Below are 18,096 nucleotides of genomic sequence, written 5' to 3'. Positions count from 1 at the left end.
ACTCTTTCTTTCTAAATGTAGACTTAGCTAGTATTGGATACTTGATATATCTCAATCTCTCAGTATCCATGTTCCTAAAACGATGTGCTTACATTAGTGTTTTGTCTATGGATGGTATGTAATAAGAGAGATTTCTTCTTAACATAATTCTAGATCTTGCCTAAAGTGAAAATTTGTTTCAAAGTATTTTTGTCATAAATCTGTCATAAAATTTTTGTTCTTCTTTTTCTAAGTAAATGAGCACTGGCTATTCCATGATGATTGTACAGTAGAAAGATTCTGTGACTCCCCTGATGGTGTCATGATTTGTGGTAGTCACGATGGAAGAGAAGTGTATGCAGTGACCCATGACCTGACCCCCACTGAAGGCTGGATTATGCAATTCAAGGTGAAAATGTGATGACCTCAATTACATAAATAGCCATACACCAGCAATATAAAAATGAAAAAAATTGTGGAGACAACGATCATACAGTATTTTATTGACTTAATACATACTTTGAAAAATGAAATTTAATATTAAGATAATATATCAATACATCCCAACTATATATAACTTAATGATTAAAAGTATTTTATTTTTGAACTATTTCAAGATGAAACTTACATAAGAGTAAATGTGTTTCTGTCTGGGATTAAATACTGATAGAGCAAAATATTGATAAATAAAATGTAGTATGCTGATTTCAATTCCCTGAGTTTAAATCATTATATGATTTAGGCAATTTTTTTCCTTTAAGAGAAGATTAAAGCTATTGCGGTTATACCTACTTTTTTTTTTATACCTACTTTCTTTACAAAAGCATTTCAGTGTTTCTGGAGAAAGAAAATTATAGAAAACAAAGGCATGATTAGCATTAATGCCAACGTCAATTTTGGCCAAGATTTTATTTCAATCAGTTTATTCTGTCTACCTCAATCCCACTGTATTAGCAACAAATGTTGCATTATGACTATCTCCGTCAACAAAGGGTTAGGGTCGAAAGTACCTTCTGTAATTACTTCATTGCATCTTACTTGTAGTTAAAAGTGATTTATTGAGAGTCATAAATTGTATAACAAAACAGTAAACTTGGTAAAGCTGTTAGTAATCCTTCTTGGTCGAGCATTCTGCCAAACAGAAGTGCCAGACCATTAGCACAACAAACAACAATTTGTAAGAGTAGGCCCAGGCCTACCAAGGCAATCAGCCAGCCATGGCAGAAGCACAGATTTCAGCTTCTCTCCAAACTCCCTGCACAATATATGTGGCACTTTCTATAATTTGTCACCTTGGGCAACCATGTCAACTCCACCGTCTTATCAGCAGAACAAATAATGAACCTGAAAATACAGGACAGATGTGGTTGTCTGTCAAGTGATCAGCAACTTTCTTGCTACCAAGTCTTTAGAGCAGAAACATGTAATATGGTTTTAATACCTTAATAATCTTGCATTTCCATTTGTTAGATCTCTGTTGGATGTAAAGTATCTGAAAAAGTCACCCAGAATCAAATTCACGTGCAGTACTCTACTGACTTTGGTGTGAGCTGGAATTATCTGGTCCCTCAGTGCTTACCTGCAGACCCAAAATGCTCTGGAAGTGTTTCTCAGCCATCTGTATTCTTTCCAACTAAAGGATGGAAAAGGATCACCTACCCACTTCCTGAAAGTTTAGTTGGAAAGTAAGTAGAAAATTAAAATAAAACCTAGTTCTAAGCACTAGAAATAGGTTTAGGGACACTGTGGTCAGCCTGAAAGTATTGTGTAATTGTGGATGAAATGCTCTCTTCCTCCCTAACTCTAAAGGTTCTCTAACTGGTGACCTCCATGATGAGCTAATTTAAGGAGACCTCAAATTGTAATCCTCAGACTTGTCAAGATAGACCTTGACAGGCCCTTCCATTTTCCATACCTCAGTGTCTGAAAATGGGGACAGAGCAATAGTGATGGCCTTGGAGCCAGTTGAAAACATGTATGCTACCTTATGGACCTTGTAAATTGTGGTCCACTGTACATCATACGCTTTCCACATTACTGCCTGGTCAATCCATGATAGACAGAGCCAAGAACAAAACCTAACTCATCATGCTATTTGTACAGATCCTAACTCTTGATGCTATTTGTACAAATGTAGTTTGTAGGTAGGTTTCATTTTTTTTCTTATCAAAGCATTATGTTCTGCACCTGCAGTGAAAAGTAATTAGCCTGGAGCAGTAGTGAGCCAAGATGATTAAACTGTTTTTTGAAAAGTATGTGGATAAGTTAATTTAGGCAATTACAAAAAATTTCCAAAGATGCCAAATGCTGCAGCTAAGACCCGGTGCAGCCAAATAAATAAATAAATATATATTTTTTAAAAATTTCCCTTCAACTATAAAATTAGGGGAAAAGATACATTAAAGAAGATGACAGGTATACTTCTACCATATGAATCACAGTTTCTGGCTAAATGAAGAACCTTCTTGTGAAACAGAGTTAGGATATAGGACCAGAACATATAGAGCCCTTGAATAAGGTGCTTACACATGGCAAAAAAAAAAAAAAGTCCCTTAGAGATCATTTATTACATGACCACTCACAGTTTTCTGCTACAAATCTAAAGGGCTTAGTCAATTAACATGCTAGAAAACAATCAGGATACTTTCAGCTGCAGGTAACAGAAAACTCCATTCAAATTCAAATTAAATTTGACTCAATTGAAGATAAAATTTATTATATCTGTAATGAAAAAAACCCAAAGGTAAGTGGACTCTAGGATTGGTTGATTGACAAGCTCAACAGTGTCTTCAAGAACATTGTTATTTCTTACTCTCTTACTCTTACTCTTTGCTCCACTGTCCACACATGGATGTCACACTCAGTCTTCAGGCTGGTTCCCCTCATGAACACAGATGACTTCCAGAAAGCTGGAGCACAGTGTATCCTTACCTATGTCCAATGGGAGAGAGAGAGAGTCGCTTTTCTTTCTAACAGAGCTGGAGCAAGTGCCTCCTTGCATCCCATTGGTACAAATTAGTTCAAGAATGCCCGTTCCTGACTCCGTCCATAGTGAGGGGCATTATATTACAGTGATTATCTCATATGACTCATCTGGGCTGAAATGGATGCTGGGGAGCCACCACAACCTCATTTCCTCATTTCCCCCTCCTGTCTTTACTCTGTTTTTTATAATGAGGTATAATTTACATTCAGTAAAATGAACACATTTTAATTGTTCCTCACAGTGAGTTCTTCCCATTGTATAACCCATGTAACCACCACATGAAACAAGATACAGAACATTCACATCGTCGCAGAATGTTCCCTCATGCACTGTGAACTCTTTCCACCAAAATAGGGTGGCATATTTTAATATAAGGTTAATTATGAGGCTTGTATTTTCCCCAGAAGACAGAGAAGAGCAATGATGAAATTGAAATCTCAGGGAAATTTTCCTTTAATATATAACCCTATCAAAATTGCTTTCTAATTAGCACAGTTACTCTGAGAATATTCATTATCTCTGAGGAATTCAGAAGTTGCTGTTTCCCAACCACCTGAGGGCCGTGTGTATGCTGACAAGGCTCTGTCAAAGGGTTGATTCACCTTCTGTACAATTTCAGGAATACGATTAATGAATCGAAATTGTGTCGCAGCCACTGGACTCCAGTTCATAAGCCACCTGATTTATGATAGTTACGGATTTGCATTTTTAAATGTTCCTTTTGCTTGAAATAGAGATTCCACTGTGGTTTTGGTGGGTTTTTTTACAAGTTTACTCACGTATTTTAAAATGTAAATTGAACTGGCTTTAAACTTCCATTTCTAGAAAGATAGTGGTACTCTGAAGACATCTTTTATTAACCCATTTCATCTTGTCAGAATGATTTAAATGTTTTTTCTCTTGACTACTGAATATACACACAGGAAAATGAACCTAAGTTAACTTCTGTTCTTCACTCCTTTGCTCTTGTGTTGCCAATAGTCCCGTAAGGTTTAGGTTCTATCAGAAGCACTCAGATACGCAGTGGGCAATTGACAATTTCTACCTGGGCCCTGAATGCTTGGACAACTGCAGAGGCCATGGGGACTGCTTAAAGGAACAGTGCGTCTGTGATCCGGGATACTCTGGGCCAAACTGCTACTTGACTCACACTCTGAAGGTAATGTTAAAGCCCCTGAAGGAAGCATGTACTCTCATTGCGGACCGTGCATCAAGAACCAACTTAAGAGTGAGACTAATAATTTATAACCACATTCTTTGGAGCCCCCAGTAAATAAATCCTTTGTATGGAAACTTTAAAAATACGTATTAGGTTTAAGGGTTCTGGATTCCTACATCAATCTCCAAGGTGGGGGACACGTACTCCCAGGGAGAACAAGACAATCAATCAGGGAATATCGGGGGGGAAAGTGCTAAAACATCTGTTTTATTTTATCTTACTCCTTTAAATTTTCAATTTTTGTTCATGTTTCATAGAATCAAAATAAAGTACAAAAGTATTTTTATATAATATATAAATAAATAAGTATATTTTGAGAGTACATGCTTAAGTAACGTTTTACCAGTAGGAGTATTACTATACTCAACTTTACAATTGTTTGAAGATTCTAGATTTTAATTTCCAATTATTAAACATTATTTAAGCAGTTTAAATGATCTTCAATATATGATGGAAAAGAATACTGTGGATGTATCCTGTTGGGTTTCTTTTAATATCTTTTGGAAAAGCATTTGAAATCAGCTGTAATTTTTTTCAAGTGCAAGATGTAATTCTGTATTGTCTTAACCATTCCATAATTATTCTTTAAAATTGTTATTTTTGAACACATGCCACTTATTTTTTTCCAGACTTTCCTGAAGGAACGCTTTGACAGTGAAGAAATCAAGCCTGATTTATGGATGTCCTTGGAAGGTGGAAGTACTTGTACTGAGTGTGGGATTCTTGCAGAGGACACTGCACTCTATTTTGGGGGATCCACAGTGAGACAAGCTATTACCCAAGATTTAGATCTCAGAGGGGCAAAGTAAGTCAATTTTTTGTTATTTTTGTCACAACTTAGCAAGTTGGCCCCCGAACCAGAACGTGTGTGGAAGAAGCTGTTATCCAGGACTTGAGTAGACGATTTGTTCTAATTAACTGTTCTGACGGATAATATGTGCTTGCGTTCAGATTCCTGCAATACTGGGGGCGCATCGGTAGTGAGAATAACATGACCTCCTGCCATCGGCCCATCTGCCGGAAGGAAGGCGTGCTGTTGGACTACTCTACCGATGGAGGCACGTTTTGGGGGTGAAAGCCACGCCCTGGAGCAGATTGCCACATTCCATCCAGTGCCCCTCAGCAAAGTCCCTGCAAAGCTTTGCTGACCTGGCAGTGCAAATAGTGAAAGCCACAAAGAGAAAGCTACAGACCTTAGTTGCATTACACGTTCTATATATGTGTGACTTGTGTGTTAAACAAAATCTACCCAAAAAGGGACAAGAGACAAATCACATTAAAAAAAATAAACTCCAAACTTTATGAATAAAGAAAATAATCACGATGCTTAGCTGAAGCTTGATTATAAATGATACAATTAAGAAATAAATTTTTGCTTGGTCTTCCAAGTAAAAGATAATTTTAAAAACATTTTAAAGTGTTTTAAAAAGCTTTTGTGTGAATAAGCATGTAACAAATGCTATAGAAGAGCTACAAGAAAACGTCATTAGTTGTGAAAAAAGATAGTCAATTTGTGAATCTGTCACACTTTTAACAAGATTCTGTTTCATTATTTTGAAGTAGCTGAAACCAGGCCAGTAGTACCATGAGGTCTTTAGAAAATCAGCTTTAGCAGATAGGTATCATTCTTAATAACTGGCAGATAAATAGATGACCCTGAAGTATTTTAGGGTATTCAAAAAGTGTTTTCTTAAGTAATGTAAACATTCCACCTACTCTCTTATCAGTTGATGACAGAAGCTTCATATTCGTCCAACAAATCACAAATTGCATAGAATTATAATAGCTATATTTAAAAATACTAGGAGTTCTTGTCCAGAAACATGCAAAACATGGGTGTTTCTCATTATTTATGAGAAATAATGCATATAGGAATCGAGAACAAAATTTTAGAAGCAGAAAGTATATAATTTTTACTTAAGTGTTTCTATTTGTGGCCAAGTATTTCTAAATACCCTTCTTCGCCTTATATCATCAGCCTCATTTTGAAGCAATATGTATAAGTGGGGAACACTTACATTAAAGTCAGTGAAATCGGTTCTCATTATCTGGCTGAAGATTTCTTTGGGAAATTTACGGTAACTGCAGTATACTGGTGGTTTGTGGTGTTTTTTTCCAGATATGTTACTTTTTTGGTGTATTTGCTTTATAGGAATTACTTGGACTTTGCTCCATGAGATGGATTATCAGAAATACATTTCTGTCAGACACGACTACATCCTTCTTCCCGAGGATGCCCTCACCAACACAACTCGACTTCGCTGGTGGCAGCCTTTTGTGATCAGCAATGGACTTGTGGTCTCCGGGGTAGAGCGTGCTCAGTGGGCACTAGACAACATTTTGATTGGCGGAGCAGAAATCAATCCCAGTCAGCTGGTCGACACTTTTGATGATGGTAAGAAACAAGACATTGAACAATCTTTCCTGTGAGTCTTTTGTCTGATTATGTCTTTACGTGAGTTACTATATGAAAAGCCTTTAGATGAGTTCCTAGCACATATTTACTGATCAACGAATGTTAGCTATTATTTTGCCCAATAGTTTATACATCTTCATGGTTGGCTGCTTGTTGAAATGTCAACTAAGACTTTAATAAACCTCATTAAAGACAAAATGTCTCACTCTAAGTATAATTTGAAATTTCAGTAGCCCAAAATAATTTCTGTTTCTTTAGGAACTTCTGTGCAGAGATACACATTGTATTGGTTTGAAAGTATACCAGGAAAAATTTTGCAGTGGTGAAAGTTACCGGTCTAGCAATTACATTTTAAAAGTTGAGTAATCATTGTTCTAGCATTTAATAATCTTTTCTAGATGTGATTTCTCATCTTGGATTTATATATTATACCAATTAAATAAAATAAAAGTCAATCTTAAAGAGTAAGCAAAGAGCTAGAGCATAGACATTCAAGTAGTTCAACACTAAACCAATTAATTCAAGAGAATAACATGCCATATTGCTTCCAATTTACCTTAACAGAAGGCACTTCCCATGAAGAAAACTGGAGTTTTTACCCTAATGCAGTGAGGACAGCAGGATTCTGTGGCAATCCATCCTTCCACCTCTACTGGCCAAATAAAAAGAAGGACAAGACTCACAACGCACTCTCCTCCAGAGAACTCATTATACAGCCAGGATACATGATGCAGTTTAAAGTAAGGGGAAGCGGCTCTTCCAGAGTCTGCATTACATTTGGGGGAGGGGGTATAGAGAGAATACTTATTTGAACAACTCCAAGGAAATGATTGATTTCATTCATTAAAAGAGACTTTATCAATAAAAGAAGTTATCTTTCACAAAGACCTTTATCTTGTAGGATTATTTGAACACAGGTTAAAATCTAAGTATATTGGGACACAGCAAGAAATGTAACTGTATTGTATCTCAGATATGTAATCTTGAGTTCACGTTTCCAAACTTGGAGATAAAAAGCTCAAATAGGCACATCTGCCTATTAGTTTCTTTGTCTCTGTCCCTTTCTGTCTGTCTCTCTCCTCCATTTCTCTACCACTTTCTCTTTATGCCTATTTCATCCATCAAGCCACTTTGCTTCTTTTTTTTTTTTTTGCGGTACGCGGGCCTCTCACTGTTGTGGCCTCTCCCGTTGCGGAGCACAGGCTCCGGATGCACAAGCTCAGTGGCCGTGGCTCACGGGCCCAGCCGCTCCACGGCATGTGGGATCTTCCCGGACCGGGGCACGAACCCATGTCCCCTGCATCGGCAGGCGGACTCTCAACAACCACTGCGCCACCAGGGAAGCCCCGCTTTCCTTCTTTATCTATCCTTTTTCATTATGTCTTTCCATTTTTCTTTTGTCTCTGACTTCCAAAAACGAACCGGTACATTAGCCCAATTGGAACTTCCCAAATCCTCAAAGATTTGAAAAGGACTCTCACTTCTTATAATTGCATATTTTATTCATATAGAAGAATGGAAGGGAAGGCATAGGAGGTAATTAATAGACAATTAGAGAGAAAGATAAAGCAATATCAATTAATGTCTTTCTCAGTGCAGAACACACTAAAAAGGGGCATTACAGAAATGCAGTTTATTACTAGATCATTTTAAAGAGACAGATCAGTTCTAATACCCTTATTTAAAAAGATGTGCTATAATCACAATTAATAGTAAGAATCCTTATCAGTATAATAAAAATGTATTCACAGCTGGGAGAAGGGGAAAATGAGGACTTATTATGTATAGGGTTTCAGTTTTGCAAGATGAAAAATTCCTAGAGATATGTTGAAAAAAAAAAAAACAAAAAAAAAACAGATTTTTCTGGTTTCCTCAGCTCTGTATTAAACTCTCCTTCAGAGACTGGAGGGTGAGGCAAGCCCCCCAAATGCTACCACTCCCTCAGGACTGTCTTTAACTTAGTGACATGAAGGATGCTCAAGGTCATGTCCAGTGTTATACCACCCCTAATTCCAAGACCCGTCCCTTAAGGCTTTCCCTCTACCAGGCTCACATCAGAGCATTTTTTGATTAAGTTGGTTGGAACCTCCTCTTTTGCTGCCTCTATCAACCCAGAACTGAAGAGACTGAAATTTTCTCTAGCCAAGTCAATTTGTTTCTTAAAAAAAAAAAGCTTGTCCCCAGAAATTTAATGATTAAAGTGTCACTAAATCTGCATTTTTACAGTCACCATAGAATGGTTACCTGTATATGTGTGGCTGAGTTGCTTTGCTGTGTGCCTGAAACTGTCACAACATTGTTAATCGGCTACACTCCAATATAAAATAAAAAGTTTAAAAAATAAAAAAATAAAGTCACCATAGACTTTCTAAACACCACATCCAACAGCTTTCAGCTTTCACCCATTCCTCATTTTTCCTTTTCTTTGTACTATTTGGCACTCTTTTCCTTGTCTTCTCCAGCTCGTGAAATTCTCTTTGCTATTGGCTTCTGGGTTCTCTGCTGCTTCTCCTCTTACCTTCTTGATATCCACGTCTGTCTCCTTTTTGGTTCCTCTTCTTCCCTCAACCTGGTAAATATCAGCATTTCTTAGTACTTCTCCCTGGCTTTCTTCTCTCTTCACAGACATTCTCACCTTTGGAAACTTCATTCATCCTCTGGCTTCAAATATCACATCTTTAAGAGCAACTCCCAAATCTGCATATCCGACCTTGACTGGCCCATCAACAGTCAATTCAGTACTTTTAATAGCCTGTGTACATTTCTACACCTCTGCCTTACTGGCACCTCAACTCAACATGTCTAACAGTGAACTTCATATCTTCCTGCCCCATGCCCACTTCTCTTTCTGATTTTCCTGTTTCTCTTGATGGCACTGCCTGTCACCTATTCACTGGCTCTAAATTTTAATTTAGTCTTTGACTTTTCACTTTTCACATCTAATCAGTTACTACATCCTTTTAATTCTAACTCCCAGTGTTCCTGGCACCCATCCCATCTCCTCTATTTGCACTATTACCACCTTTATTCTGGCCCTAATTAAATGAGTAGGCCATTGAGTAGTCCTTTCCCTTCTAATCTCTCTCCACTCCCACCTGTCTTCAACAGCTCAGTCAGATTGATCCTTACAAAGCACAGCTTTGAGCCCATCATTCCACTGCTCATTAACCCTTAATGACTCCCCACTGCCTACCAAATTAAGATCAAACACCTTTGACTGCAACTCATGGTCTGTCAAACTCAACCAATCTTTCCAACCTCCTCCACCAATATTCCACATACTCTACACTTAGACCAAAACACACCACACGCTGCACTCCAGACATGCCACAGTGCTTTCCCACCCAAATGTCTTTCTCCTGTCTCTACCTCTCAGACTCTTCCCATTCTTCAGGGACAGTTCACATACACTCTACCTGATGAATTCTTTTCTATTTTTTTAATTGAAATATATTTGACATATAGCATTGTGTAAATTTAGGGTATACAACATGTTGATTTGATACATTTATATATTGTAATATGATTGCCACAGTAGTGATAATTAGCACCTCTATCACGTCATACAATTATCTTTTCTTTTTGTGGTTGGAATAATTTAGATCTCCCACTTCTGATGATCTATTTTCTAACCCACTTAATAAGATTCAATCTCTCCTTCCTGTGAAGCACCACAGCATTTTATTTGTATGTGTTCTGGTTTCCATTTCCACTATTGGAATATACTTTGTATTCTATCTCTGAAACCAGGGCTGTTTTATGAATAAGCGTATAGTCTAAAGTTTTTAGCATTAACCTTCCCTACTATCAGCACTGAAATAGGACTTATTGATTGAGTAGATGATTAGAACTCAAATTTGAATCACCAAATTTTTCTAGCATTTATGCATTATTGATGATTCAAGCATTTAATTGCACATAATATGGAATGCTTTTATTCACATGGAAATGGAAAGACTAGGAATAAATATTAAGTAATTAAAAATTGCTATTTTTAATTACAAATAAAAATTTAATGGTAGCATCAATGAAGATAGGATATCAATGAAAATGTTTTGAACCAATGATACTTTGTTTCTTTCCTTTAATTCTCCAAATACTGCTTTCCTTTTGACCAATTTATCTTCCCCAAATTTATGATTAATATGTTACACTAATTAAGTAAATAGCAATAGTATTTTTTTAACCTTAATTCTCGTCTCCTTGCAAAATGGCATGACTTTAACAAAGCTCAAAAGAATGTATTCTTGGTGTCCTGGCAGGCTGCTCTGTAAAAGCTTCTCTGAATACTTCTTGATTACTTTTCAGAGTCATGATGAACAGAGATGGGGTTTCTAATTAATGAGAGGTATTATTTAATCTAGCCTGAGACATATCAATTGTTTGCTTGTTTTAGATTGTGGTGGGTTGTGAAGCTACTTCTTGTGGTGACCTTCATTCCGTAATGTTGGAGTACACTAAGGATGCAAGGTTTGTGAAATAATGTTTTACATTTCCTCCAAACAAGAATATACAATTCAAATGTTTGTCTATTTTTAAGGCAGCTGCTTACAGGGGAGCATTCTTATGTATTAAAAGTGGCAGTTCCTGTGTATACATGTAAAAATTTCATTTGTATAAAATTCACACATGTATCTTATTTTCAAATTTTTCCTTCAAACCGAGAAAAATCAATGTTATATTACGGGACAGCCAACAAACTTTACATTGTAAGTTAAGTAAGACACTAAGTTTGTCCTCAAAGTAGAACCCTCTTTTATTCACGTTGCTTGTTCTCAACCAACCCTAATAAAAATATAGATCAATTGAAAGGTGTGAACATGCTTTAGCTAGAATCACACCTCCTAAAGCATAGTAGCAGTACTGAGCATCAGTCTGACAGAGGAAGGTTGCCTTGTTGGTGCTGGCAGGCCTGCCTCTCACCACCACTTTGAAAATTATAGTGAGAAAGTTTGGGTAGATAGAGAACTTTGTCAGTTGACTCCAGGTGTAGTTCTTGTAACAATATCAGTGGGAGGAAGTCGCTAGAATGCCACTCTGTTCCTGCCATCATTTTATTCTGTCATCTGTGAATATATTAATGTGCCTGAAAAGAGTTAGGATCTATCTCATATGAGATAGTTTTCAATTTTTCTTTTTATTATCTGTAATTATAAATATATATAGGAAAGTTACATTAAAATGTCTTAATTTAACCCAGCCCTAAAGCATTCCCTTGACATTAGACAGGTTATATATTTCTCTGAAGAGCTGTCTAATGCAGCCTTTTTGGTTTCTGCAGGTCCGACTCCTGGCAGCTCGTTCAGACCCAATGCCTTCCTTCCTCTTCAAACAGCATTGGCTGCTCCCCCTTCCAGTTCCATGAAGCCACCATCTACAATGCTGTCAACAGCTCCAGCTGGAAGAGAATCACCATCCAGCTGCCTGACCATGTCTCCTCCAGGTAGGTTGCATACTAAGGTAAACTTTGTGGAATCATCTGCCAGTCTCTGCAGAGCACATACAATGAAGCGAGAGCAACTGATAAAATGAGGCTAGACTTTTAGTTGCAGCCCTAGTACCCTTTCCCCTCATCTCCCCCTCCTCTCACCAACCCATGCCCCTAAATGGCAATTGCATGTCCCAAGAAGAAATAGGATCTTGTTTGTAAATGATTCATACACGTCATATTTTCTTTTGATTAAATACCACAGCGCACACCAAACTCAATCACAGGCCCAGAGTCACAAATGCCCAGAGACTTAGACTTGGTACCGTATCTGCCTCAGTGTTCTGTGCCCCCAAAGGCTGTGCTGCTTTTGCCAGAATCAGTGCCCTCTGGGTTATGCCAGGCTGGTTGGGTTACGCAAAGCTGCAGGGTAAATATAATGGAGCACAGTCTTCCTAGAGCAGCATTTATTTTCCTCAAAGATTTGAAAATGATACACCACTATAGGAAAAATAGGTTTATTATGGAACAGAATAGGAAATTCACATAAAATTTTCAGGGTTTTTGGGGTATATACTCCTAGAATGTGAGGGGTACACATTCACCTCCACCAATTGGATGCTTCGGGGAGAAGTTTGGGAAGCCCTTTTCTTAGAAATAGCCCCCATTCCCAGAGGCTGGATGCTGGACATAGCCATGGAAAATAACAGCCTCCTGAATCCCTTCTGCTCTCTGTGGGACTTTCAGTGCAACACAGTTTCGCTGGATCCAGAAGGGCGAAGAAACGGAGAAGCAAAGCTGGGCAATTGACCACGTGTACATCGGAGAGGCTTGCCCCAAGCTCTGCAGTGGGCACGGATACTGCACCACTGGCGCCATCTGCATCTGCGATGAAAGTTTCCAAGGTCAGAATCCCATTTTGTCGTTCTTGACACAGGAGAACATGGAGTTCTCATCTCAACATGTGTGCAAAGGCTGGTAGGAAATGGATAGAAACTCTGGCCTGAGGGATTTGAGATAGATGATACACTCTTTGATCACATAGTTATTTACCTTTGGAATGAATTACCAAGGTTAATTTTATGCTATGTTCCTTGAATTTTTAAAAATGCAGATTTTATCCTCCCAGGATATTCTGTAGTACCTCACATTCTCCAACTTCCGTATAACTCCCTGCTCCAACCCCTACCTTTCACACTTGATGTCCACTCTGGACCTCTCTTTTGCCTGGCCTGGCTGCCTGTCCCTAGATACTGGACCAATATTCCTTCTCCCTGGACCGGGAAAGGAGCAGCCACTGTCCTCCCAAGATGGAGCCGACAATTCAAGATGTTCTGTTTCCCAGGTCACTCTGTCACATACGAAAAAACCTTCATGACTCAAAAAAATATACTTTTACTGCTTGAATTTCCAGAGGCTAACTGTGTATTTGGGGCAGAGTATTCAGTCAACTCCTAACAGGAGATTGCTATGTCGGCCTGTTTGAAGGCCTGCAGCCCTGCTTTCTTTTGATGCAATGTTTCTCATGGGTTTCAGCCTGTATGTTACAAAGTTCACTCTATCCAATTACCATTATACCCTCGGAGCCTAATAGCAACACACAGTAAATCTTTTCTGAGTGAATCCTTACACTGCCTTATCCTTTACCATTTACACAGTATCCACCAATACATTCAGCAGAGTCATTTAGTATTTATGATATTCCCCATAAATTAGCTATGGTTAATATCATTATTCCCACTTTACAGGTAAAGAAACTGAGGCTCAGGGAGGTTAAGTGACTTGCCTAAGGTCACATAGCAAGTACATGTCAGTAAGAAGGCCAGAACTCAAGTTGTCCTTTCCAGTCAGCCTTGCTGTCTCTCAGAGCTGAGAGAGTTGTCCAAAGAGGACCAAATTATATAGCTTCCCCAAGGGTACAATGGAAGAACCCATAGATTTGAATTGAGTAGAATCCATTTAGATTTCTTGGTGGATGCTACTTCCTTGCCTCCAAGTGAAATGAGTATGGTAAATGTAGACGGCTGCACATCTCTGAGGTTAGAAATTACTTAGCTGCCATCTTTTTCCCCTGGTCTCATTACCGCTGAGACCAACTGGGTCTGTTTGAATATTAGCTGGAGAATTTCAATTTTAGGCAAATGAACAAATCAAATGTCTCACAAGGAGTCCTAGGTGTCTGGAATTTGCCCTCTTCCTTGATCCAACAGAGCTATGACCTTTTGATTTTGAACTATTGTAGACGTTGAGAAAAGTTGTGCTGTTCCAATGAAGGAGAAATGCGAAGACATACACATTAGCTAAAGTAGCACCTTCCTTAAATGCCCATATTTCAGCTCTGTGGTCTCTGAGAGACACTTCCAGTTTTTTATTCATGTATTTATCCCAGCTTCATGATGGAATATTTTATATGTGCTCAATATTGTGCTAGGTGCTGGGATCCAACAATGAATAAAATATAGACTCTGCTCTCAAGAGTCATCAAATATAAGAGCTAGAAGGAGAACAAGAACATGACTTATTTTCTGCTACAAAATCACGCTAGCGGACAAGAAATTAGGTTGTCTCTAATGCCGGGGTGAGATCACCCTCTGGAGACACGTCATTGGTAAACATACAGGCCCAACCAGATGCTGTAGTTTTTTAACAATGGGCTTATACAAGAAATAAGCACATTAGCACCTACATATTTTAGTAAACATTGACTCAAAGATAATGGTTTTTTTCAGCAATACAAGTCAACTGAAATGAGAAACATGCATTTCTGGGAGTCTATATCTGCTTGGTATTTTATCATTCTTACAATAAATCTGAAATTGATTGGATTAAATCTGAAATTGAATGCTTGTTCTTAATCTTTGATGATTCTGCTTATTCCAGCTAATTTTTGCAACTATTCCTTTCCCTCTAGGAGATGATTGCTCTGTTTTCAGTCATGATCTTCCCAGTTATATTAAAGATAATTTTGAGTCCGCAAGAGTCACTGAGGCAAACTGGGAGACTATTCAAGGTGGAGTGATAGGAAGTGGCTGTGGGCAGCTGGCACCCTATGCCCATGGAGACTCACTCTATTTTAACGGCTGTCAAATAAGGCAAGCTGCCACCAAACCTCTGGATCTCACTCGAGCAAGGTAATACAACTCCCAGGTTGTAGTCCAGACATAGAATCAGTCACAAGCACCTCATTGTCTGCTGTTAGCCATGATCATGAACTTTATGGCACAGGTGTCACTAAGCAGTGGAAACCTAAATATCATCTGAATTTGGTATGAAAAAGCATTATATGTTTTCACAACTCAGAATTATGCTTTGCTTAAATTTAGTGTAGAATTACCTTGTATCTCTTCACACACACTGGCTGAGTGTTGGTAACATAGGCATAAGCCTGGAGAAATGGCCAAATATAAGAAATGGATAAGTGTATCACATCAACATGTTGAACACCGTGAACTTATACAATGTTAGAGGCCAATTGTATCTCAATAAAGTTGACAAAAATAAATAATTCATTATGAATAATCTATATAGATAATTTAATATGGAACATATGCAAGCATGTAAATATGTGAATATGAACAAGGTTCATAGTAATGCAAACATACATATTCCTGTATTTAGCATATGTAGCTATAAAAGGAAGTGGAGGACCGATGGCTGGATGGATGGGAACTTTAAAAGTTCACATGCTTTATGAGCTGCACGGTAATGCAGAATAGAGAGGACAGAGAAAAAGAGACCCAAGAGAGTTCCTTCCCCACCTGCCCTTCCCAGCTCTACCACCTTAACAAGAGCAAAAACAGCTTATTGTCTGTGTAATTCAAGAAGAGATTCCAAGGCTTTATAAAGGTTGCAAAATACTAGACTACTTACTGAATGCTGAAAAGTGTATGAGTATTTTTGAGAATTAAATGTTGGGTTAGTGGGAATGTAGATGTTTACTTGAAGCTTAATATTAGTAACGTATTTTCAGAGGCAGAAAGGCAGGTTGGGGGGCCTTCAATATGATAAGCAATAAAAATATTAAAAAATTAATTCCTATAGAGTAACCATATAACTAACATAGACACCAGAAGCTGTTGTGTCCACCCATCCCCAATTTTTTTCCTACCAAAAAGATGTACATCATCTAGATCAACCTGATGTCTTCCTTGACCCCCATATATAGCTACAACTAGCCACTTAGTTAATGATTGCACACCATGTCATGCAAGTAACTTTGCTTTAAATTAATTAATGCATTTAAATAATGCATTTACCAGTTTAAGTCAGGCTCTTTATTTGACCACCTGTTAATCACTAGAAATCTTACGAGGATAGATTTCCTATGTTTAAAAACTGTATCATCTAAGGGCAAGGATGCCTGTGAAAAACAAAAGGACACGTCAAACACGATAGCAGATATTGTCCAGAGCCTGTGTGTCTAACTCAGTTTTCCCTCTGCTCTGATCTCCAGACATCCTTTCCTAAAATAAACATGATGATTTATCCTTGTCCAGATTCTGTTCAGCTTGAAGCTATTTGTAAAAAGCATGTAGCATAACTACTGTGGTTTTATTTCTTGTCCTCTCCATGTCCTCAGCTTCCTATTTGGCCCATATCACTTTGCAGAGAACAGAAGGTGTTTCAGGAGAAATGCTCTAACAAGATTTCTAATATCATAAGAAGAAAAAAGATCTTTGAAAGTCAAAATTTTCACTGTGTAGAACACCAGCCTTCTGGGCTTATTTTTCACATGTATGATGTAAAAGATAAGTTCAATAAATTTTGTTATTTATGTGACTTAGTCATAAGACTGGATGCTTCTATTTTTACTATATTATGAACATGAAAATTATGGACTTTAGGAAAGAGAAAGATAAAAAAGTAGAACGTATAACTCCTTGAATACTTCCTGACTTTTGTTTACACATGGTCTCCCCTGTGTTTGTTCAGCAAAATCATGTTTGTTTTGCAAATTGGGAGTACGTCGCAGACAGACAGCTGCAACAGCGACCTGAGTGGCCCCCACTCCGTGGACAAGGCCGTGCTGCTGCAGTACAGTGTCAACAACGGGATCACCTGGCACGTCATCGCGCAGCACCAGCCGAAGGACTTCACACAGGCTCAGAGGGTGTCCTACAACGTCCCCCTGTAAGCGGTCAGAGAGCAAAAGCATGGTGTCACACATGATCCTAACAGTAAACTGTTTGGTGAAGTTACTGAACCAAAGCCACAAAAGTAGGTGGTGGCAGAACCAAGACTAATCCAGATCTCCAGAGTTGTGTTACCGTTTTCTATTAGGACAACAGGCACAGCTGGGAGCCAGGATAAGGTCGAGAGGGAAGAGAGAAAAGCAATTAAATTCAAGGGTGTGTTGTGCATATTTCCCTCCCAGTAACCAGTGTTTCTAGTCGTTTAGGAAACAACATTTTTAATCTTCTGCTGGGTACACCGGCTTAAAAATTTGCTGAGGATAGGCAGCTTAGTCAGTTTTGCCTGGCATGGTACTCCAGCGTCTAGTACGGTGCCCATCACGTAGAAGGCACGTCACATTTGTTGACTAAAGATGTGACTCTTCCAGGTACTAGTGGAGCAAGGGGAAGAAGGGAGAGAGATGTAGAGGGATTGCAAATCCTTGAGTAGCCAATAAAACTTGATGCTGCTTAGGAGAATACTGTGACCTGAGCAAATCTAAATTCCATACCCAAAGTTATGTTGATTAAGATTAGACTATTGTAGTTGAAGTCTGGAAGTCACCTACCAGAAGGTTCTCTGTGTTCTTGTGTTTAATCTCTCTGTCCTTCTATCTGTGACCCAGGGAGGCACGGATGAAAGGAGTTTTATTGCGCTGGTGGCAGCCACGCCACAATGGAACAGGTCATGATCAATGGGCTTTGGACCATGTGGAGGTCGTCCTGTGAGTATCTGATACATAGCATCTCCTGTCCATTTCAGAAAGGTTTGAAATTTCTTTGATATGGCATGCTCCTTAATTCAGTAAGAACTGTCCCTGATGAGAAACCCCCATGGGACCACTTTGGCTTATACTCTCCCACAATTGCAAACTACAGCTCTAGTCAACAGTGAAA

The 18,096-nt window shown here is 38.4% G+C and overlaps 1 protein-coding gene across 2 annotated transcripts in view; it reads left to right on the top strand.

Moving 5' to 3' along the window:
- RELN (reelin) overlaps window positions 1-18,096 on the top strand; it is a 519,560-nt gene that overhangs the window by 490,813 nt on the left and 10,651 nt on the right. For both annotated transcript variants that reach the window (XM_007467058.1, XM_007467059.1), the window contains exons 51-63: window positions 234-388; window positions 1,450-1,664; window positions 3,947-4,124; window positions 4,814-4,989; window positions 5,136-5,242; window positions 6,337-6,579; window positions 7,165-7,340; window positions 10,997-11,070; window positions 11,882-12,043; window positions 12,776-12,933; window positions 14,940-15,159; window positions 16,961-17,158; window positions 17,826-17,924. In XM_007467058.1, the coding sequence (XP_007467120.1) occupies window positions 234-388; window positions 1,450-1,664; window positions 3,947-4,124; window positions 4,814-4,989; window positions 5,136-5,242; window positions 6,337-6,579; window positions 7,165-7,340; window positions 10,997-11,070; window positions 11,882-12,043; window positions 12,776-12,933; window positions 14,940-15,159; window positions 16,961-17,158; window positions 17,826-17,924 (2,161 nt within the window). The remainder of the gene's footprint in view (window positions 1-233; window positions 389-1,449; window positions 1,665-3,946; window positions 4,125-4,813; window positions 4,990-5,135; window positions 5,243-6,336; window positions 6,580-7,164; window positions 7,341-10,996; window positions 11,071-11,881; window positions 12,044-12,775; window positions 12,934-14,939; window positions 15,160-16,960; window positions 17,159-17,825; window positions 17,925-18,096) is intronic.

The sequence above is a fragment of the Lipotes vexillifer genome, unplaced genomic scaffold, assembly GCF_000442215.2.
Source record: "Lipotes vexillifer unplaced genomic scaffold, Lipotes_vexillifer_v1.1 scaffold450, whole genome shotgun sequence".
NCBI classification, from domain to species: Eukaryota; Metazoa; Chordata; class Mammalia; order Artiodactyla; family Lipotidae; genus Lipotes; species Lipotes vexillifer.
Note: the sequence above shows the minus strand (reverse complement) of the source record. Positions and strands in the feature narration are given on the sequence as shown.